This window comes from Triticum urartu, chromosome 3 (assembly GCF_003073215.2).
Source record: "Triticum urartu cultivar G1812 chromosome 3, Tu2.1, whole genome shotgun sequence".
Lineage (NCBI taxonomy): Eukaryota > Viridiplantae > Streptophyta > Magnoliopsida > Poales > Poaceae > Triticum > Triticum urartu.
The window spans coordinates 201,701,340-201,724,551 of NC_053024.1; the positions used below are offsets into that span (position 1 = coordinate 201,701,340).

General features: G+C 45.7%; 1 protein-coding gene across 2 annotated transcripts; it reads right to left on the reverse strand.

The window, feature by feature from the left end:
* Nucleotides 1-10,747: 10,747 nt before the first annotated feature.
* Nucleotides 10,748-18,828, reverse strand: LOC125543598 (pentatricopeptide repeat-containing protein At3g06920). 2 transcript variants are annotated; one of them, XM_048706988.1, is made up of 4 exons: nucleotides 15,889-18,828; nucleotides 15,694-15,789; nucleotides 11,359-11,475; nucleotides 10,748-11,200 (listed from the first exon to the last, which is right to left on the reverse strand). In XM_048706988.1, exon 1 carries the CDS (start codon nucleotides 18,739-18,741, stop codon nucleotides 16,102-16,104), a length of 2,640 nt encoding a protein of 879 aa, XP_048562945.1. In that variant the 5' UTR covers nucleotides 18,742-18,828; the 3' UTR covers nucleotides 10,748-11,200; nucleotides 11,359-11,475; nucleotides 15,694-15,789; nucleotides 15,889-16,101. The 2 variants fall into 2 exon arrangements, with proteins under 2 accessions (XP_048562945.1, XP_048562944.1); XM_048706987.1 differs by lacking the exon at nucleotides 15,694-15,789.
* Nucleotides 18,829-23,212: the final 4,384 nt, after the last annotated feature.

The window sequence follows — 23,212 nt, forward strand, 5'->3', positions numbered from 1 at the left end:
GGATAGATCTTAACTTGATCTATCTTTTCTCCAACTGCAATATTTTTAAAATCAGCCTTCAAATTGATTTAAATCTTAGTCGTGCCTATATTCACATTTGCTAACACAATAAACGAGAGACGACACAGCCGTGCTGCTGCTCGAGACCTGCCGCCACGCCCCAGCACGAGATCTGCCGCCACAGGGCGTGGCGGCAGGCCCACCAGCCCATCCAAAAATCCGTTGCGTCAGCTCGCCTCGCTTGATATCCGGTAATTCCAGGGATGTCGCCTGCTATAGTGGCGGCAGGTCCTACCGCCTCCGCCCGTTGCGGCAGGTGCCACATGTTGGCTGGCGCCCCTGCCGCCACGGCCGAGTCGGTCTCTTCTGTCAATTCTTTTTATAGGTGGTCTTTTTCGTCAATTTGACTTGACAGTTGGTCTTTTTGAACAAAAATTCTACACTCATATTGGTCATACTACCTGCAGACACATGGACGACCGAGCGATGGAAGCCGAAAGAATAATGGTAGAACAGGCAAGCTCTCTATAAGCCAACATCTCCTCATAGTTATAATCCATGATGACAAAACCATATAATCCCTTGAGAAAACAAACGGCTTGGAAAGTGTTGGAGTAAAACCAGATTGAATGAAAGTGAATGGACAACTGGTCCTGGTTTATATTGGTTCTCAAGTATATATACATCTAGAACAGATGGGAAGAAGAGGTGCCTGTTCAGAGGCATTGATACGTCTCCGTCGTGTCTATAGTTTTTGATTGTTTCATGCCAATATTATATAATTTTCACATATTTTTGTCAACTTTTTATATGATTTATTGGACTAACTTATTGATCCAGTGCCCAGTGCCAGTTCCTATTTTTAGCATGTTTTTGTCTCGTAGCAAATCCATATCATACGAAATCTAAATGCAATAAAAGTTTACGAAGAATTATTTTGGAATATATGTGATTTTTGGGAGTTGGAATCACCGCAAACGGAGGCCCACACAGCCCACAAGACACCAGGGCGCGCCCAGGCCCCTGGCGCGTGGTGGTGGGTTGTGCCCTACTCGAACGTCGGTTGGAGCTCTACTTCGGGCGCAAGGAAGCTTATACCCGGAAAAAATCGTGTTAAAATCTCAGCACAATCGGAGTTACGGATCTCTCGAAATATAAAAAACGATTTTCGGCCAGATCTGGGGAACACGAAACAGACGAGAACAGAGAGGGAGATCCAATTTCGGAGGGGCTCCCGCCCCTCCGCCGCCATGGAGGCCATGGACCAGAGGGGGAACTCTCCTCCATCTAGGAGGGAGACCAAGGAAGAAGAAGAAGGAGGGGGGCTCTCTCCCCCTCTCTCCCAGTGGCGTCGGAGTGCCGCCGGGGCTAGGATCGTGATGACGATCTACACCAACAATCTTGCTACTGTCAGCACCAACTCTCTCCCCCTCTATGCAACGGTGTAACACCCCTTCTCCCTGTTGTAATCTCTACTTAAATATGGTGCTCAACTTCATATATTATTTCCCAATGATCTATGGTTATCCTATGATGTTTGAGTAGATCTGTTTTGTCCTGTGGGTTAATCATGATCTTGGTTGGTATGATTGTATATTTTATTTATGATGCTGTCCTATGGTGCTCTCCGTCTCGTGCAAACGTGAGGGGCCCCCGTTGTAGGGTTCTTATTGTCAGTGTTGTGGGGGTGACAGCAGCCTAAACGGGGATAAGTGGGTTATGGCGTATGGGAGTAAAGAGGACTTGATACTTAATGCTATGGTTGGGTTTCACGACCTTAATGATATTTAGTTGTTGTGGATGCTTGTTAGGGGTCCAATCATAAGTGCATATGATCCAAGTAGATAAAGTATGTTAGCTCATGCCTCTCCCTCATGTAAAATTGCAAGAATGATTACCGGTACTTGCTATCGATTGCCTAGGGACAAATGACTTTCTTGTTGAAAAAAGCTATCCACTTTTACTACCTTGCTATTTATTCGTAGTTTTATTCTCGCAAAGTACTCGTAGTTTTATTCTTGCCAAATGGTTTCATACTTGTTTTAGGTAAAGTAAACGTCAAGTGTGCGTAGAGTTGTACCGGTGGTCGATAAAACTTGAGAGAATATTTGTTCTGTCTTTAACTTCTCGTTGGGTTCGACACTCTTATTTATCGAAGACGGCTATAAACGACCCCCTATACTTGTGTGTTATCAGGCATCCCTTCAGAACACGTGCCTATTGGCATTAGAGAGAAGGGACATGACTTTTCGGGGTTGGACAATAGGCATGTGCTAATTAACAATAGGCATGTGCCAATTAATCCACTAATTAATTCCTAACACCCCCCTGTACAACAACGCTCCTTGAATGCTTCATCGTTAAAATCTTCTTGTATATAGATCTTCTATCTTGAGAAATCTTCTGTATAATCTTGAGAGTCTTCCCTAAAAATTCGGTGGGGAAAATATGAGGAGAATAGAGTAAATATGTTGCTAAAACTCGTTTAAACCCAATGGAAAAAGGAATAAGGAGAAATCCATAGAGTTTAGAGGACAATAAATATGTTGTGTATACTTTTCTAAAAAAACCGGTGGGAAAAACAGAAAATATGACATATGATCTCATGTTGATATTACCTCATTAAAAACCTTGATGAGAACCTATAAAAATAAACTTATAAAGGGAAAAAAGAGAATAATATAATGCTTTGAATATGAGTAATTCATTAAGATACTCCCCCTAATACTTACATATCCTGAAGCCGTCGAATACCAATTCCATGAACATGTTTCTGAAATGTTAATGTTGGTAGAGACTTCATGGTTGTCACATGATTTGACTTGTAACATGTTTGCATCCAGAAAACACAAGCAATGTTATCTTTGGGATAATAGTTGGTGGATGTAGCCACTAAGGTCTGTTTCAAAGACTTCCACGGTATGGCCACCACACCGATATTCATGGTATGGGCATATGAGGGTAAAGGGAGGGGTTTGGAAAGGCAAACGCAATGTAGACACGAAGATTTTTGGCGTGGTTCCGATAGGTGGTGCTATAGTACACCCATGTTGATGGAGACTTCAACCCGCGAAGGGTAATGGTTGCGCGAGTCCACGGAGGACTCCACCCATGAAGGGTCCACGAAGAAGCAACCTTGTCTATCCCATCATGGCCATCGCCCACGAAGGACTTGCCTCACTTGGGTAGATCTTCACGAAGTAGGCGATCTCCTTACCCTCACAAACTCCTTGGTTCAACTCCACAATCTTGATGGAGGCTCCCAAGTGACACCTAACCAATTTAGGAGACACCACTCTCCAAAAGGTAATAGATGTTGTGATGATGATGAACTCCTTGCTCTTGTGCTTCAAATGATAGTCTCCCCAACACTCAACTCTCTCATACAGATTTGACTATGGTGGAAAGATGATTTGAGCGGAAAGCAACTTGGGAAAGGCTAGAAATCAAGATTCTTGTGGTTGGATTGGAATGTCTTGGTCTCAACACATGAGTAGGTGGTTCTCTCTCAGAAAATGAGTAATGGAAGTGTAGGCACGTTCTGACGGCTCTTTCTTGAATGGAGAAGGGGGTGGAGGGGTATATATAGCCTCCACATAAAATCTAACCGTTACACACATTTGGTCCAACTCGGTGACACCGAATAGGCGAACTCGGTGAGACCGTAGTTCAAAATGTGAACATTAGGATTCTCGGTAGGACCGACATGATCAACTCGGTGGGACCGATGTGCTAGGGTTAGGGCAAATCCTTATCTTGGTTTGACCGATTACATAAACTCGATGAGAGAAATTTCAGTAATAAGCAAACAGAGAGTTGGTCAGGCAAACTCGGTGGTACCGATCGCTCCTTTCGGTGATACCGAAATGTTACAAAAAGAAAATAGAGAGCTTGCATTGCGAAGTCAGTGAGACCGACCACTCATTTCGGTGAGATCGAAACGTTGCAAAGGGAAACAGAGAGTTTGCAATCCCATCTTGATAAGACCGAAATCCTTATCGGTGAGACCGAACTGATTAGGATTTCTGACTATGGTTATGTCAAAAGAACTCGGTGGCACCGGGTGAATCAAATCGATGGGGCCGAGTTTGACTTTAGGTTTAGGACACATTTGGAATTGAGAAAGTGGTTGAGGGCTTTAGAACATATCACTAAGCATTTTAAGCAAGTAGACCATTAAGCAACACCGCGTCCCCTTTTAATAGTATTGACTTTTCTTATGGACTCAATGTGATCTTGGATCACTAAAATAGAAACAAAGAGTCTTGAGCTTTTGCCAATATTTGTCCTTAGCATTTTAAGGGGTCCACATCTTTAGCCCATGCCATGCCAATCATTAACCTTTTTGAAATAATCATCTTGAATGGATACTAGTTCAATAAGCTATATGCTATCAGTTCAATATTTGTCCTTAGAATATGGAACTTTGTGTCCCAATATTGCAATTTCATCATCTCATAATTTTAATGAATATTTCTCTACGTCTAGAGAATAAACTGTCATGAGAGTTATGAATAGATAAAAAGTTGTCCACATGCTCGGTCATGCATAAAATCAAACAGAAGATGGACTATTAATCTCTCATAATTGAACATTGAACATTGAACATATAAATCAAGCTACACAACCCGCCGTTCTAGCGCCATCGCTGGTTCAAATTCATCCGGCTCGCTCGATATGCCTCGCTGGCCAACGCCAGCGTACTTTCCATCGTCGTGGTAAACATCCGTGCATTCATTTTTCTGTACGCTGTCTACTCAGGCTAGAGCGGCTGACGGCTGGGCCAGTCTCTAGCGCGGGTCCGTCTTGCAGTCACGCCCTGTGTTCGTATTTGTGTCTGGGTGAAAAAAGGCAGCGGTGATCGTCGGTTGCCGGAGCATCCATCATGGGTGGACCGAGTCAAGCCCGAGAAAATATCCACGCCGCCTCCTCTCCTTCCTCTCTCTCTCCCTCTTCGCCTCCTCCTCTCCTTCCTCTCTCCCTCCACGCCGCCTCCTCTCCTCTTCATGCGCGGCGGCGTCTCGTCATCCCTAGCCTCCGCCGTAGCCTCCCAACCCCCTCCCCCTCCTTCCTCATGAACCCTAGCAGAGAAGGAAGGAGAGGAGAGGCGGGAGAAAGGGAGAGGAAAGATGAGAGGGAGGTGTGGCGGCTTACGGGAGATGGTCACCGGCCGGCGTCGGCCTGCGCTGGCGAGGTCGGGCGCGGCCTTGTGGTTGGCGGCGGCTCGATCCATTCCTGAATCGGGAGCTGTGAGGAGCTCGAGGCTCGGGCATGATGCACGGGAGGCTGCACCCCGCCTCCATCTCTACGCGTGCGGCGGCGACCTCGGGAGGAGCTCGAGGCACAGCGGTGGTCCACGTCGCCGCCGTCGGTAGGAGGAGCGTGGGTCGCAGAGACGGCCGACTCCATCCGGCTTTCGCGCTGCCGTCCAATCCATCCACCCGAGAGATCAGTCCCCGCGTCCTCGCCTACATCTTTTCTCGCTGTCACGTGCGCTCTCTCCTCCGTCCTCTTACGCACGCCCTCGTGGCCAGATATTTGGTAATTTCTTTTCTGAGAATAAATAGATATTGTGCCCCCATCTGTTTGTTGTTTTGCCCAGCTGAAAGGTGGATCAAATATGAAATACGTGAACGTTCAATAGTGTGAAAAGCAAGCCCTGGTTTTGTTGAAATTCCATTGAATCTCTGTGATACCTAAGTACTAATGCTCATGCTTTGCAATTTTCTCTCCACATCTTTCAGTCATGGGTTCTTGAGGAAAGCAGGTAATGCATTTTGTTTGTGTCAACTATACTGAATCTGCAAAGCCTTTTTTTGTCTGCAGAGAAACTCACACTCTGCATTAGTTGCAAAAGCTGCTGATTTTGATCTTAACAATTGCAAGGAAACTATGGAGAAACTTGCACAGTTTGGGCAGCGTCAGCAGGCAGAGTTGCTGTTCAAGTAGCAGCGGATCACCAGCGCGTGGACTAGGAGATCCAGGTCATGGGCCATCCCCATTCAGGTAAGCTTGCCTTTCATTTGTGTTTTTTGTTTGAAGTTTTTTTTAGGGCTTCTTTGATGAATTACTCATATGTGAGGACATTATAGGCCATGCACACATTGAGTGAACAGATTCAGCTTTCTTTTTTTATCCCTTGATAGTTCTCATTGAATCTTCAATTACGAATATCGTTGCAATTAGCAAGCAACCCTGATGGCAGAAGCTAGCTAGATGCCTAGATTGATGTGTTCCGTTATTCTATGCAGATTCTGCACTCCAACTAATTGTTTTTCCGTTGTTAGCTGGATCCTTCATGGTTGGAGTAAAGGAGCAGGGGGGCTGGCAATGGGGGAAGGAGCAGCGAGGCCGGGCCGGCGGCGCGGACATGTTGCCTCTTCTTTCGTGGACCATGGATACTTGGTACGTCGCTTTGCTTTCCTTTGTTGGGGATGGTAACGATGTAGTAGTCCACTCCTTACACAACTCGGCCTAAACGCTTCAGTGTGCGGCAGCCGCTGGAGATTTGAGTTTTGTACAGGGAGGCACATCGGAGGGCAGTAGTCGATGTTTTAGCCAATCATGATGTATTGCACATTGCCTTTCGTTTGCCTCTCACTCTTATTCTTGACATGTTGATTTTTCACTGACATGGAGAAGAAGAGAGATTATAGGGCGACATTAACTTCCGTTGTTTTTAATTTGACTATGATTGCAACTTTCAAATTTATCATTTTCTAATACTTGGTGATTTGTATTTTGTAGGTGATGCTGGATGCTTCTACTCTGCAATGCTCATATCCGATGCAATATATTTTTGCTTTATTGAAGGGGACTAACTTGTGCTGGGAGAGATTCCTGAAGGTGATGTCAGATCATTGCTAAATAACAAGGAATCCTTGGCACCTGTGATCCAGTAGTATTTGTCTACGACAGGTATGCATTCTGTCCAGCTAGGCCGAGTGTTCCAGATTTAGTAATGCTAGAGACACAAACAGATTTTGTATACATTTTGATGTTTTAGCTTCTATAGTGAGAGCAAGTTGCAAGACCATATGCGGTCTTATGTTTGCGAGTTTCCTAAATTTATAAGATTCTTGGTCCAATCTGAAGTAGCAGTACAAATGGTTCATTAACTTTTCCACTATGTCTGCTTCTTAGATTTACTACATTCAACTCCTGCATGAATATTTTTTGGTGCCCTCTTTCTGGTGTAGAAGATTGGCAATGCCACAAGATCAAAATATGTTCCATTTATTAATATACGACTCTGCACCAAACTGCTATGGTTGTCAAGTGCATATATAGTGGTATTCTTCTACAAGAACACCCAGTAGGTAAATGATCTTAGATTTTTTTTCCAGCCATCTTCAGCTGCAGTGCTATTCCTGTTTTCTGAAGTCATGGGATGCAAGGCTATGCAATCTCTTAACTGTATATTGCACCCAGTTAGCAAGTAAGTCCTTTCTCTTTCTTCTTTATTTCCTGTTTGCATTCAGAATAATTATGTCTAGGCATACTAACCTACAGTTTTCTAACGTGTGCTTCTCGAGAATGATCTGCATTCGGAACAAACAATTGGAGGGGGGGACCTGGTTTCAACTGTTGATGAGGCACTGTCCGAGGAGAGACAGTAGATAAATGCAAATGTCCCCCAGCGCCAGAGGAGATCCTTTCTATGGAGAAACACCACATACGTACATAATTTTCTGCCTGGATTCTGGAAACGACCAAGGATAAGCAACTCAAGCGAAAGATTGCTTTGGTCGATCCTGCTGTGTTATTCTTCTCAAACATGCTAAAGAAAGGTTGGTACGATTGGTAGCCAACTAACTTACATAACACGCACACATTACTCTGTTTTTCTAATGAGTGTATGTGGATGCATACAAATAGTTTAGTATATTCTCTATTTCTTTAGTGAGTATATGAGGATGCGTAACAGTTCTATGCTTTTCACGGATATATGTTGAAGCATGGAAAATGTATATGGTGCGTTTCATTTCTGCTCATCCTGATTTAACCAAACCAACCCCATGCATTTGAGGTTGTTGTGCCTGTCAGGTTTGGACATGTCCTTATTTGTACTAAATCACTAAACTAAACTTTATAAATAAAATAGCGTCCCCCTCCTTTCCAACAACTTATTTATTATTAGAGCAAGCAACGACGTGTTATCATGCTCGCTTTCTTGTGAGCAGTACTTGAGTTTAGATTGACATATACTCGGTGTATAGAATCTTTGCCTACCTCTTGCCTATTTGGCATAGATAGATGGTTTGCTTTGGAGAGGGATTAGATAAGGCCTATGAGTCCTAAGTAAGCGTGATAAGCAGCAAGCAGTACACTTCTATTTACTATTAAGCGGCTACTGAATTTCTGATAATGGCGTCACAGGGATGATACAATCAATCCAACTGTTACCTTCGGTGTGATTTTTTGAAGGACTAATCTGAAGATGCTGGCTAGCTTGCACCGCCATCATACAGTCTAGAAGCAAAGGCAAGGATTACAGGGAAAATAAAGGTGCAATGCGCCCAATATATTTTACTTTTTAGCGAAGTTTTGGTGCTTGCGCAAGAAAGTAACACCATTATTATACCTACTGATCCTTCTTCCCAGGCAATTCGCCATCCGAAGAAATGCCAACTAACTCATTTTTGTACTTCCTCTGTTACAGAGGTAAAAATACTACTGCTTTTCGAAAGCTTTTTGTTGTTGCATGTTCCCCTTTCTTAATCTTGTATTTATTCAATCTCACCATTCTATCGTTTTCCTGAAAAATTATACTCACATAGTAATATTTTCCTTATTGGTGATCTTCTGTTTGGCCTTCATTTGGTGTGCATATGGCATGGGATATTATAGGCTTATTTTTATTATTTGTTCATGCACTAATGCATACTCCCTCCTTTCCCAAATATAAGCCTTTTTCTAGAGATTCCAACAAGTGACTACATACAGAGCAAAATGAGTGAATCTACACTCTAAAATATGTCTACATACACCCATGTGTTGTAGTCCATTTGAAATGTCTAAATGACTTATATTTAGAAACGCAGGGAGTAAATCTTTTGGTTATGCTCTTATTATTTAGTCTAGAGCTATGCAATGACAACCATGGCTTTAGTCTTCAGGTGAGTGCCATAGACTGAAGAACCCTTGGCATCTTATCTAAATTCTTTAATCCTATATTATGTGTGCCCAGTTAAAGTTAAAGTACCTTATACCAGTACCTTAATTAGCCTCTTCTGACAATTGATTGTTTGAACTGTTATAGTAGGACTCGGACTTTCAAAGTTATTAGGCATGTGAACATGTTTTTATTTTAGTTTATACAGTTTTGTGTTCTTTTGGCTTCAGGTTGCTCCTGCAGAGAATGTTTGATAGCATAGGAAAAACAAAGGAATTCTACAAAGAGATTTGAGTGGATGGAAATTTTCCTCCAAAATGTAGTACAAATGGATCATATGGAAAAATTCCTAAGGATGCCAATCCTACGAATCAAACGAGCATCACAGAAAAAATTCCTAAGGGTTTAAATCCTCCAAAAATCCTATGCAATTCCTTTGAATCAAAGGAGCCCTTAGTTAGAAGATACTCTTTTAAAGGCGGTCACTCAACTAAGTATCTTATACAATATACCCAGCTGGATGATTGGAGCAGTCTCAGCTGCTAATTAGTGCTCCTGTATTGAATCACTCAGCTCAGTATCAACACTGCCCTCGAGACTTGGCTATTAGCATAGTAGCAACGAGCTCACACACAAAATCTACAGATTCATCAAACACTGAAGGAGGTTAGTTCTTACCTGAGTGGCAACGGCGGCTGCCGTGCTGGAGCATCCCTTGCCGTGAAAAGTTACCAGCTTCAGGGAGTGCCGGCACAGCCGAAACTGACGCCACCTACGGCAGGGAGCGACGGTGGCAACTGAGGAGTTGGCTCGCCGGTATGAGCAACAGTGGCACCATTTGCCGGTTCCGCAGCTCCAAGCTACAGAGGTAGCTGCCGGGCCACCAAGATGCAGATGGAGCCGCAACGCCTCTGAGCTGCAGCAGGAGCCGCTCTGCCGCCAAGCTGCAGCGTCAGCCGCCGCCAAGATGGAGCCCAAAGTGTTGGCGGCGGCCTCCACCAGGTGCTTTATCACTTCAGTACGAGTAGAATGGGGAAAGAAACGGACAGGTGCTTTATCACTTCAGTACGAGTAGAATGGGGAAAGGAACGGACGAAGATGGTGAACTGGTGGATGGAACAAGACAAACAGTCAACCACGTGCTGACCTCCGACGTTACATGTGTGACGCGTGTGTATAGGTGTCCAGAGTGTGGTTCTTTTGTCCCAATGGCACAGTTGTAATTTTATTTTTCTTGCTAATTTGTACTGCATGTACTGATATGATCTGTACTGTTTCATGCAGTCTATTCCTACTTATTTTGACTTCCTTTTATCCTGTATCATATAATAATAAGATATAAGTATCTATTAAGTTAATTTTAAATTAGTGGCGTGCTGTCGCTTTTTGCGCCATGGGCGCAACGAGTCATCTAGTAATGAGAAAAGACAACCAAGTTGCTTTCTCCAATTTCAATGTCTTGTACGAATGCATGCAAACTGATGCATTCTCGTCACCGCCGTGAATGCCCTGGAGCCCAGGCGCATATCTTCTCCCGTGCTTCCACGGCTTGTCGTGGCCGCAGTTTCTGCATGGCCTATCTCTCTCTGATGGAAAGCAACGTGACTATTAAGGTGTTAGAGTAAAACGAGATTGAATAAAAGTGACTAGTCCTGGTTTATATTGAATCTCAAGTATATATACATCTGAAAGAGATGGGAAGAAGAGGTGCCTGTTTGAAGGCATCATCTCTCCAGAACAGGTGCCTGTTGGCATTAGAGAGAGAAAAGGACATGACTGTTCGGGGTTGGACACACCCTTTGCTAATAACTGTTCGTTAATTAGCAACAATAGGCATGTGCTAATTAATTCCTAACAGAAAGCAACCAACCTCTTCTAAGGGGCATCGTGAGCCAGCCGAAATGCACACCCAAAGAAAAGCCTCTTATGCTTGCTCCTTGCTGGACAACCGCAACCTCAATCTCCACCCCTCCGAGTACGGAACCATCGCCAGCTACCTCACGTAGGTAGAAGTGGGAGAGCAAACGACACTGAAAAGCAATCATCTCCAACAAATGGACATATGAAGAGTGGAACACAAACATCCTGCAGTAACCAAGCAACAACAGAAAACATCCCAACCAACACAGGATAGGAAAGGAACCCAAAGAAAACACCATTAGACTTAAGTACACGCACAGATGTAAGTAGGCAAGGGCTAAAAAGTAACGACAATAAAAGTAAGCTGCAGGAAGAGTAAGCACCTGAAGAAACAGGAATCAAAACGCCTCTACCTATCGATTACTTCCTCTGAATAGCTATTAATCAGCTGCTCCGCCAAACAAACACAGGAAAATCCCAGCAAAGGTCAGTAGGTCACCCTGGAAGAACAAATAGTCAGTAGACGATGGAAGAAGGCACTACCAAAGTAACAGTTTGAAGGCAGCACCAAACAGGAAGCAGTCCATGAATTATTTCTGAACATTAGCAACACTGCAAGTCTAGAAATAGTACAGCAGGATAGATTCAGAATCAGACAGTTGTTTCGTGCACAACTAGACAGGGCTAAATGAATAGTAGTCCTCACAGAAGCCGCTGGCATAACCATAACAATCTATTCATATATAACAGAAATAGGCACATCCACTCTAAGAAGCAGCATCTTTTCGAGTAGTGGATCCTATCATAGCAAATCAACTCAATGCTTAACTCTGTGTGCGAGAACTGAGACTATAGACACATACTGGCATGTTTTGTCTACAAGCTTTAAATTTGTAGCTCACTCAGTGACCATTGTAATATGTAACTCATGTACACATCATATTCCTCAAAGGTAGCAATATTTTGTTCCGACAAACAACTGTGCCTAAAATCTGAATGTCAATACCATGAGACCTAGAACCAAGCACTTTTTAAATTATGAAAAACAGTCAACAATGAGCATCACCTGTTCTGCCAATAAAATTGCCGGATCTGGCCAACTCAAGGTGCTAGCACGCTACAATGATAATGCCTACAAGATCGACATTCCACGCGACAAGTACAACGTGACATCTTCAACATCAAGGGCATATCTCCCTATCATGGTGATGAAGTTAAACGATCCGAGGACGGATCTTTCCCAAGGAGGGGGAGATGATGTGGAGAATCCTTCTGTCATCCCCATGGACACCACACCGACTCGTCAAGCACCAAGTGTACCGATGACAAGAGCCGGTGCAAGAGCTATCAAAACCGAGGTTAACTCTCTCCTTGTTGAACTTCCCTTTGACCCACTTGAGACATGACTACTACCTCAAACGGAGACACTTTGTGTGCTTAGGTACCAAGGAATCAGCCGAGGTAAAGGAAAAGAGCAAGATGGACCCCAAGAAAATGGAGAGGAATTGTGCCCAACCCACAAACACTGGTACAACCAGTCAAGTACCGATCCACTACCGCTCCAACTACCGCTCCGACCGGCAAACCTACTGTTTTGAGCGGTTCAAGGCCGGTAGCATCCCTGTTGTTCCTACAGCCCCAGCTCGACCGGTACAACCGGTCCTACCGGTACTACTGGTCTCCACTTCAACACACGCCTCCAGGAAAGTGGTACAACCGCACCAAGCGGTACAATCGCCTGGGTAACCGGTACAACCGGCCTGCCTGTGCGCAGAGAAAGGAGCCTCGACCCATGTATCCCCAACTTACCCCTTGGACTAAGTACTCGTCTCCTAGCTCCGAATTAGGGTTAGCAAAGTGTATGAGACTATCTAGAGGAGCTTTGCTCATCTACCACTCCTATGCACTGGCGCTTCCGAAGGCCTGCCCTGAATATGCCCAAACCATCTCTAACGATGTTGGACAAGCTTCTCCTCAATCAGCGCTACCCCAACTCTATCCCGTATATCATCATTCCGGACTCGGTCCTTCCTTGTGTGGCCACACATCCATCTCAACATGCGCATCTCCGCCACACTTAACTGTTGAACATCAGTGATCAAGCAACCTCCAAAATATGTCGATTCTTCCTTTCTGCCAGTCCATTCTAAGTAGGAGTGTCTGGACATAAGGTTTGATGCAAAATCCTTTCCTCTCATAAGAAAGTCCCAAACACTTTATTCACATACTCAGTGCCATTATCACTTCTTATCACTTGTACTAGAACATTGAAGTGATTTTCACATAGGCATGGAAATTCTTGAAGCATTGAAAAGTTTCATCTTTGTGACGCATCAAATAGATCCATGTCATGCGTGAGTAGCAGTCAATAAAGGTCACAAAATACTTTACACCACTAATGACACCACAGGACTTGTCCACATATCCGAGTGAACAAGTATGAATGGGGATATACTTCTGAGTCCCTTACTCGCATAAGACGTCCTCATGTGTTTAGCAAACTCACACGCATCACATTCAGCTTGTTCTTACCTACCCCATTCATTACATCATACATAGCTTGTACATTTTTATCAAAGGATACATGAAGTGACGTTTCATCGCCTAGGACTCGCTTTCTTCCACAATTGCCGCAAACACTGAGCTGCCCATCTGACCACACCCCTCATGGTCCATGTACCACGGTCCTCTAGGCCTTGTTCCAGTCCCAATCCTCCTTCCAGTCGGTCTGTCCTCAATAAAGCACATTTCTCTGTCAACAGTTACCCTCAGTCCCAATCCTCCTTCCAGTTGGTCTGCCCTCAATAAAGCTCATTTCTCTGTCAACGGTTATCCTACAGTTCACCTCGTCAATTAGAGCACTCATAGACAACAAATTGACCGGGAAAGCTGGCACATGTAAGGCTAAAGTCTTGTCAGCAGTACATATTGTGTTACTTTGAGAGGGAGTGAGCTGATCAAATGACTCAAATTCCCTGAAGTCACCTGCAAGGCTACAACATGTTTAGAAGCGCCAGAGTCTAGAATCCGCTCCAGATCAGATCAGGTCTGTGAGCAGCAATTGTGGCCTTTTCAGTCTTGCCCTCATTTGTACAGATAAATGAGCCACACTTGGAAGACTAGTATCCTTCTGGCTATCATGTTGTTCTATCTCACCCGTATCCTCTACTTCCTGCATCACTTCGCCGATGGAAAGCAGCAAAGCACACGCCTGCTGCCACATACTTGCTGCACATGTTCATAGCAAACCAGCGCCATTCGCTGTTGCCTCCTCTGCCTCGCACAGCTCACACCCGCCTGGCACATGTGTCCTCTTCAGGCCATCGTCTCCTCCCAGCCACACTGACTCCCCCTCAACACCACCATAGCCTGCAGTTGCCTTCATGCCGCCTTCACGCAGCAGCCCCACTTCGCTCCCCATAACAGCCGCCACCTCTTCTTCTCCTAGCAGTGTCACCTCCAGTGCTGCCTCCTTCCCTCTCCAATCAACAACTCCAGCAAACAGCTTCAGCAAGAGCAGCTCCAGCAGCACCCTTAGCAGCAGTAGCCAACAGTAGCAGCGCAAGCCTCCTTTTCCTCTTCTTTGCTTCCTGCTCTTGCTTCAGCACGAGCTGCAGCAGAATCAACAAGGAGAAATCAGAAAACTGATTGGCCGTGTCTATTGTGCAGCCTCATGCGTGTGGCCTTCGCCTTTTCCCGCTGCTTCTTCTCTTCCTCCAGCCACAAGCAGCACGCCGCAGCTCCACTCGTGCATCCCTGCACACACCTCCTCACGCAGCCGCCTTGCGGTCGAAGCCCAGCTCCCCGCACTCGCCCTGTATTCCCACCGGACTACACCACCGGCGCCGCTGCAGCCTGGTCTGATACCATGTGGGATTTGGAGGAGCGTACCAGCAGCAGTGGCAATGTTTCTAGTGGCGCTTCTCACCAGACAGCTCGATCCCCTTCTCTCTTTTCTCTAGGTCAGCCAGCCACATGGCTTATATGGGCCTGGGCCGCATGGCCACACATACAACACACTTCAACAGATTTCATGAGCCAGAACCGATTGTTTGAGAGGCCCTAACATAAGCAGCAAATGTACTATCAACTTTACACGGCAAGAGAAAAATCGAGATGCCAAAAACATTGGACAGCAAGCTAACAAACTCAAATTTTTAACATCAATGATGAAATTTCAATTCCATTCCTCAAATCATGTGATTGGCACCTATTTCAAATGCAGGAATTTCACAGGAATTTTCAACGAAAACACCAACGTAGAGAAGTCTAGAGGAGCATATCATCTTATGATCTGGCTAACTTTCAACATTCCAAATGGCAAAATACTGAAGATTGTCTCTAAATTCAAATGTTTTGAAAAGTTAAACAGCAAGGAGGCAAAATAATAAATATTCAAACTAAATCAACTTAATACAGCAAAATAAAAGCAAGATGCCAAAAACATTGGTCAGCGAGCTACCAAACTCAACTATTTATCATCAATGATGAACTCAACTCCATTGTTCAAATCATGTGATCGGTGCCTGTTTGGAGTGAAGGAATTTCACAGGAACTTCATAGGAAATTTCGACAACACCAATGAAGGGAAGTCTAGAGCACACCATACTATGATTTGGCTAACTTTCGTCATTTCAAATGGTAAAATATTGAAGATTGTCCCTAAATTCTAATAATGTTTAAAAAAAACAGCAAGGAGGGAAATATTCAAACTAAACCTTCTGCATTAATTGTGGTTCATATGGCTAAGGTTTGATACGATGTTCCAAAATAAGTTAATGTGCTAACTTGGAGGGTTCAAATCATCAGCTTACCTGGTAAAAAGATTGGTTCCAACATATGATTAGGCATAGTGACTGGATTTTTCTTCTTTTCTAGAAGCAGATATATAAAGTTGAAGATCAGAACCTTACCAGAATCAAGGGAACTGCAGAAGAATGTCTTCTCTCCAAACAGCAGCACAGCAGGCATGCATTCAATTTCAGCCATTTAAAAAATATATTATAAGCCACATAAAAACTCCCATATCAAGTGACCAAGAAGCACAAACAGTACAGCCAGATCAACTCAGTCACAGCAGAGATGCAAATTCTGCAACAGTGTGTCACAATACAAGATCCTGAATATTACAAGGATCTAGAAGCATGCTGGGATTTGGAAATCTCACTCAGAACTGCACCAACGACTGCAGCTTGCTCGAGACATTCAGACTTGTTCAAAGCGTCTAAAAGACTGACGCATGTCGTCACATTGACTCTACATGCCCTTAGACGAGTTTCTTCAAAAATGTGATACGCCTCCATTGCTCTGTTTGCATTGCTCATACCCTCTATGAGAGCATTGAAACATGCAGAGTCAGGCACTCCACCATTGGTTTTGAACCCCACAAATAGGTTGTAAGCATCTGTTATGTTCCCTCCCTTTGCAAGCCCGGAGATCATGGTTGTGTAAGTGACAACGTTTGGGATCAAACCTTGTTTTTGCATTTCTTGCCAGAACACAAAAGCCTTGTTGTACTTCTGTACCCGGCAAAGGCCATTTATAAGAATGCTGTATGTATAGGTATTTGGTGGACATTTCATTTCCTTCATTGACTGGAAACAAATAAGGGCCTCGTTGATTTCTTCAGCTTTCACTAAAGCATCCATGAGACTATTCCATGTATAAGCATTTGGAGTCAGACCCTTCTTCAGCATCTCTTCTAAAATTAAATAAGCTTCATCTATCCTGCCAGCCTTCCCAAAGCCATCTATGAGAGAACTATACAGAATAATATTCAATTCTATTCCTTTCGATTTCGCTTCTTCAGAAAGCATGTAAGCCTCATCTAACCTATCAATCTTGGCCAGACCATCAATAATCGATCCATATGTAGCAACCGTTGGAGAGATATGTTTTAGCTTCATCTCCTCGAGAACTTCATAGGCCCTGTCTACCTTTCCAGATTTGCATAACCCATCAATAACAGCATTGTAAGCCCGAGCATCAAGTGCAAAACCTTGCTGACTCATTGCGTGAAAAATACTGGACGTTTCTCTAGCCTGACCAGCTTTTGTGAGACCATGAATCAAAATGGAGTAACTTCGAACATCAGGAAGAAACCCATAACTCTTGATGTCCTCAAAAATTGCTCTTCCCTTTTCAATCTCACCTGCTTTGAAAACACAATCCATATATGTGTTAAGTAGGATGAGATCAGGCTTGCATCCTCGACGGATCATCTCTTTGAAGATCTTGTGCCCATCTTCTTTCCTTCCATGCAGAAAGCAATTCCTGATCAAGGAAGTATATAACACAGGATTACCATTGTGGCCTGCATCCAACATTTTCTCGAATAGCCTATAGGCCTCATCAATCTTTCCCTTCTTTCCAAGGCCATCCATAAGGGAACAGTACGTCACAGAATCAGGATTGCAACCTCTCTGACTCGCACTTTCAAATATTTTATGGGCCTCATCGAGCAGCTTTGCCTTGCACAGCCTATCCACCATTATGTTAACTGTCATTAAGTTTGGATATAGGCCATCAAGTTCCATTTCATCACGTATCTTATATGCTTCATTAACCCTCCCAGCCATGCACAACATATCAATAATGATGTTATACGTTGAGGTATTTGGCTTAGCATCCTTCTTCATGACATCAAGCAATCTCAGTGCCTCATCAACCCTCCTCTTCTTCCCGAGGCACGTGATAATAGAATTAAATGAAATGACAGATGGAATACAACCCCTCTCCCTCAAGCGCTCAAGCAGCTTGTAAGCATCATCAAACCGGTCAGCTGACCCATATCCCATGATCATAGTATTATATGCGTAAGCACAAGGCACAGCCCTTTCCACTTCCATCTGCCCAAATAACTCCTCTGCCTCACCTAGTCTCCCTGCCTTGCAAAGCACCCAGATCATGCTTGTGTATGATACATCATCTGGCTGCAGACCCTGGGCTCTCAGCTCATGAAAGAACTTCCAGGCCATGTCCACATTCCCAGCCTTTCCAAAACAATCAATACACACATTGTACAACACAATATCTGGCTCAAGGCATCTCCCCTTCACCTCATCCACCAGCATCAACGCGCCCTCCACTCTTCCCTCGCGGGCCAGGGTCCGCACCAACGTCGTGAAAAGAGGCACGCCCACCTCATACCCGACCTCTTGCATCTGCCGCAGCAGTTCCAGCGCACGCTCGGGCTGCCGCGCCTCAGCCAGAGCACCAATCAGCACGGTGTACGCAGATAACGCCGGCCTGAACTTGAGCCGCCGCATGATGCCAATGGCATGGAAGGCGTCGACGAGGCGGCGGGAGCGGACGAGGGTGGAGACTAGAGTGGCGCAGGCAGGGTTGGGAAGGCCGTAGCCCAGGAGGGACATCTCTTCCAGGACCTTGTCGAGAGCCGCTAGGTCGTGGGAGAGGAATGGGAGGACGGCGTTATACGCTTCGGGGGGCAGTGAGTGGGGAGAGGAGGCGGAGGAGGCGAGGAGGAAGAAGGGACCGGCGAGAGAGGTGTTCTGTAGGGAGCGGAGGACGGAGAGGACAACATCGGGGGAGGGGGGAGGGGCGGCGGAGAGGGTGGAGGAGACGGCTCGGGCCAGGTCGTGTGTCCAAGCGGGGGCGGCGGAGAGAAGGCGGAGGAGCTCGGCGCTGAGAGTGGCGGGGGTGTGCGGGGGGGGTGGGTTAGTGGAGAAGCCGCTGCGGGTCCGGAGAAATGTGTAGGCGGCGAGGGGGCGACTGCGAATCGCCGGCGTCCGCAGCGCCGCCGCCATGAAAATCCACTAAAACCTAGGAGAGCAGGGTACAGACTACAGAGCGCTCGTTTGCCTATTCGGCTGCGGAGCATCTCCAAGCAGAGCTGGCCAAGCAGGCCGGCCCGGCCCGGCCCATGCTAATCAGGCCAGGCACGACACGGCCTATATGGGGGCACGATTAGTAAGCGGGGACCCCCTGTCTGACGCTCGTTAGCGTCAAACGAAGGTGCGTTCGCCGAAGGTAGATGCACATGGGCCGGGCCATTTGGAGGTCAGGAACTCCAGCGCGTAAAATATCGCCAAAAATAAACGTGGTGGCCAGATATCGAACTCGTGACGTCCCACTCGCGAAGTCTAGAACCTACCAATCGGGCTGAAACGTTTTACGTGTTTATATGCAGCGCGAGCTCTAAAGTCCCGAACATATTTTCAATTTTTTCGAACAATTTTCAAAACTCGGTAACAAAAAAATAGAAAATTATGCATAAAATTTTACAAACGCGAACACTATTTAAAACTATGAACATTTTTGAAATTTGAACAAACTTTTAAAATGTGAACAATTATTGGAATGATGAAGAGAAATTTCTAAATTCCAATAAGATGAATAATTTAAAAATAAAAATTGAACATTTTTTCTAATATACGCTGAACAGTTTTAAAATACATACTAAACATTTTTTTATGTACGCTGAACAAATTTTAAATATACATTGAACATTTCCGTAATATACGCTGAACAAATTTTGAATTGTGAACAAAATTTAATAACCATGAATTTTTTATGAAATCATGAAGAAAATATGGAATTTCAAACTTTTTTTAAAACAAAGGAACATAAAAATGAAAAAGGATAAAATAAAAAAGAGAAAGAAAAAAGAAACAGAATTAAAAAAAGGACAAATCAGAAAACCGACAAAAGAGAAAAAAAGGAAGAAACCGGTTTATGGAACCTTCTAGAAGGTTCCCAAAACCGGTTTGCTGGCACTTAACTCACGAAGTGGGCCGGCGGCCCTTCGCACGCAGGTGCTCCTGCGCTTCAGCGAAAGCGCGTCTCGTGGACGCACGCGCGCGTTAAATAGGATCCACCTAGTAAGCGGGCCGCGCCGTGCGAGCCCACGTGTTGCGCCTCCAAGCCCAGGCATGGCCGCTTAGCTAATCGGGCTGGCCCGTTGACCCGTTTAGCACGCCAGTCTGTTTACAATTGGCCATATGGGTTGTATTTGGGCCATTTTAGGCCTATTAAGCTGATTATATATGGTAAATATATTTAAAAAATTCAGAAAAAAACAAAATAATAATAAACGGGTCGTGTCGTGTCGGCCCGCGTGCCCAGCCTCCAAGCCCAAGCACAACCCCTGGCGTGCTGCGTGTCGGGCCTAGCTCATTTAGCCTGGGTGGTGTCGTGCCTAGGCCGTGCTGTGACTACGTGCTATTGGGCGGCCCAGCTAGCTCGACCCGTTTGGCCGGCTATATCTCCAAGACTCCAACACGGTCGACCGCACTTGACTTTTGATTTCCTTCGGCGAGGCCATGGCTTTCGTGGTACTAATAATGATTTGGCACATTTGGAAGGCCCAAAATGATGCAAAAAAACCAATGAGGTTAGAGCATCTCCAACGCTCCAACGTTGACCCTTAAACCGTTTGCATCCGTCTCAATCGCACTGTCCAGACTATGAAAGCCATCATCGCGGGTCTGTATCGGTCCGTCGATCGGTCGGGATGTATTTTCTCCTGTAAATTAGAGACAATGTGTGTGGGGGTGGGGGTAGCGGGAGTTCGGACAACAGAGTCTGACACCCCCGGTCCACCCAATTCCCCTCTCGGTCTCATTTCCTTCCACTATGTCCCTTCTTCTCCTTACTTTGCATCCGCACCCTCCACCTTTGTCGTTGTGTTATACGTCTCCGGCGCCACATGGGCATTGTCGGACGTCCGCAACCAGCACCGACGCGTCTGCTCGCCTCTGCGATGGCGCTGTCCACCCTGGAGTCGTTTGTACCTAAGTACACTCCGCCCCCCCTGTCGATGTAATGCCTCGGACACATCCGCTGGTGGTCGTTACTCCTGGCGGGATCTAGACTGGCCCCACAGATCAATACTAGTCTTTTCTGCGCACTTTGTCCTCACTCATGCGCACCCGGAAGCAACTTCCCGGTCGGTCACCCATCCTGACACTACTCCAAGCTGAGCATGCTTAACTTTGGAGTTCTGTCTGAATGGGCTACCGGAAAAGAAGGAATTCCTTATTGATATGAGTAGTCTATCATCCCTAATAAGCCAGGCCATCACATACACCCCCACTCAGAGGAACCGACGTCCTCGTCGGGCCAAAGGAACATTCCCTCTTGGCACATACGTCTGTGCTTCCAGTCCAGTACATGTGTCATACCGTGTGCCATGACGGGTCACAAACGTCATGAACAACATGACCACGCACCTGTCCGCAACCATCCGTGTAACCGCGAAGGTCGGCTCTAATACCAACTTGTAACGCCCCGGACACACCCGCCGGTGGTTGTTACTCCTGGCGGGATCTAGACTGGCCCCACAGATCAATACTAGTCTTTTCTACGCACTTTGTTCTCACTCATGCGCACCCGGGAGCAACTTCCCGATCGGTCACCAGTTCTGTCCGAATGGGCTACCGGAAAAGAAGGAATTCCTTATTGATATGAGTAGTATATCATCCCTAATAAGCCAGGCCATCACAGTCGACGACCTCTAGGACAGACACCATGCTTGGCGGATGTCTGGTAAATGCCATTGAGCTTATTTTCGAACGCTATATCGTTTTTAGAGTACAAAGGATGCCGAGCTACTCGTGTTGGGGAACGTTGCAGAAAACAAAAATTTTCCTACTCGTTTCACCAAGATCCATCTAGGAGTTCATCTAGCAACGAGTCATCGGATGCATCTACATACCTTTGTAGATCGCGTGCGGAAGCGTTCAAAGAACGGTGATGATGTAGTCGAACACGACGTGATCCAAATCACCGATGACCAAGCGCCGAACGGACGGCACCTCCACGTTCAACACACGTACGGGACGGGAGACGTCTCCTCCTTCTTGATCCAGCAAGGGGAAAGGAGAGGTTGATGAAGATCCAGCAGCACGACGGCGTGGTGGTGGATGCAGGGCGTCACAGTAGCAGGGCTTCGCCTATACTACGAGAGAGAGACGTAACGGGCAGAGAGGAGGCGCCAGGGGCTGGTGTATGAAGTCCCTCCTCTCCCCCACTATATATAGGGGTGCCAGGGGGGCTAGGGTGGGGGGCTTGCCCCCCAAGCAAGGGGGCGCCCCCTCTAGGGTTTCCCCTCCAACCCTAGCCGCATGGGCCCTTGGGGGGTGGCGCCCCAGCCCACTATGGGCTGGGTTCCCTCCCACTTCAGCCCATGGGGCCCCCCGGGATAGGTGGCCCCACCCGGTGGACCCCCGGGACCCTCCCGGTGGTCCCGGTACAATACTGGTGACCCCGAAACTTGTCCCGATGGCCGAAACAGCACTTCCTATATATAATTCTTTACCTCCGGACCATTCCGGAACTCCTCGTGACGTCCGGGATCTCATCCGGGACTCCGAACAACATTCGGGTTACTGCATATACATATCTTCACAACCCTAGCGTCACTGAACCTTAAGTGTGTAGACCCTACGGGTTCGGGAGACAAGCAGACATGACCGAGACGACTCTCCGGTCAATAACCAACAGCGGGATCTGGATACCCATGTTGGCTCCCACATGCTCCACGATGATCTCATCGGATGAACCACGATGTCGAGGATTCAATCAACCCCGTATGCAATTCCCTTTGTCAATCGATATGTTACTAGCCCGAGATTCGATCGTCGGTATCCCAATACCTCGTTCAATCTCATTACCGGCAAGTCACTTTACTCGTACCGTAATGCATGATCCCGTGACCAGACACTTGGTCACTTTGAGATCATTATGATGATGCATTACCGAGTGGGCCCGGTGATACCTCTCTGTCATACGGAGTGACAAATCCCAGTCTTGATCCATGTCAACCCAACAGACACTTTCGGAGATACCCGTAGTATACTTTTATAGTCACCTAGTTACGTTGTGACGTTTGGTATACCCAAAGCACTCCTACGGTATCCGGGAGTCACACGATCTCATGGTCTAAGGAAAAGATACTTTGACATTGGAAAACTCTAGCAAACGAACTATACGATCTTGTGCTATGTTTAGGATTGGGTCTTGTCCATCACATCATTCTCCTAATGATGTGATCTCGTTATCAATGACATCCAATGTCCATAGTCAGGAAACCATGACTATCTGTTGATCAACGAGCTAGTCAACTAGAGGCTTACTAGGGACATGTTGGTGTCTGTTATTCACACATGTATTACGATTTCCGGATAACACAATTATAGCATGAATAAATACAATTATCATGAACAAGGAAATATAATAATAATGCTTTTATTATTGCCTCTAGGGCATATTTCCAAC

Excerpts from the sequence above, each read along its gene's own strand:
- LOC125543598 (XM_048706987.1), bottom strand. The coding sequence starts at position 18,741 with ATGGCGGCGGCGCTGCGGACGCCGGCGATTCGCAGTCGCCCCCTCGCC.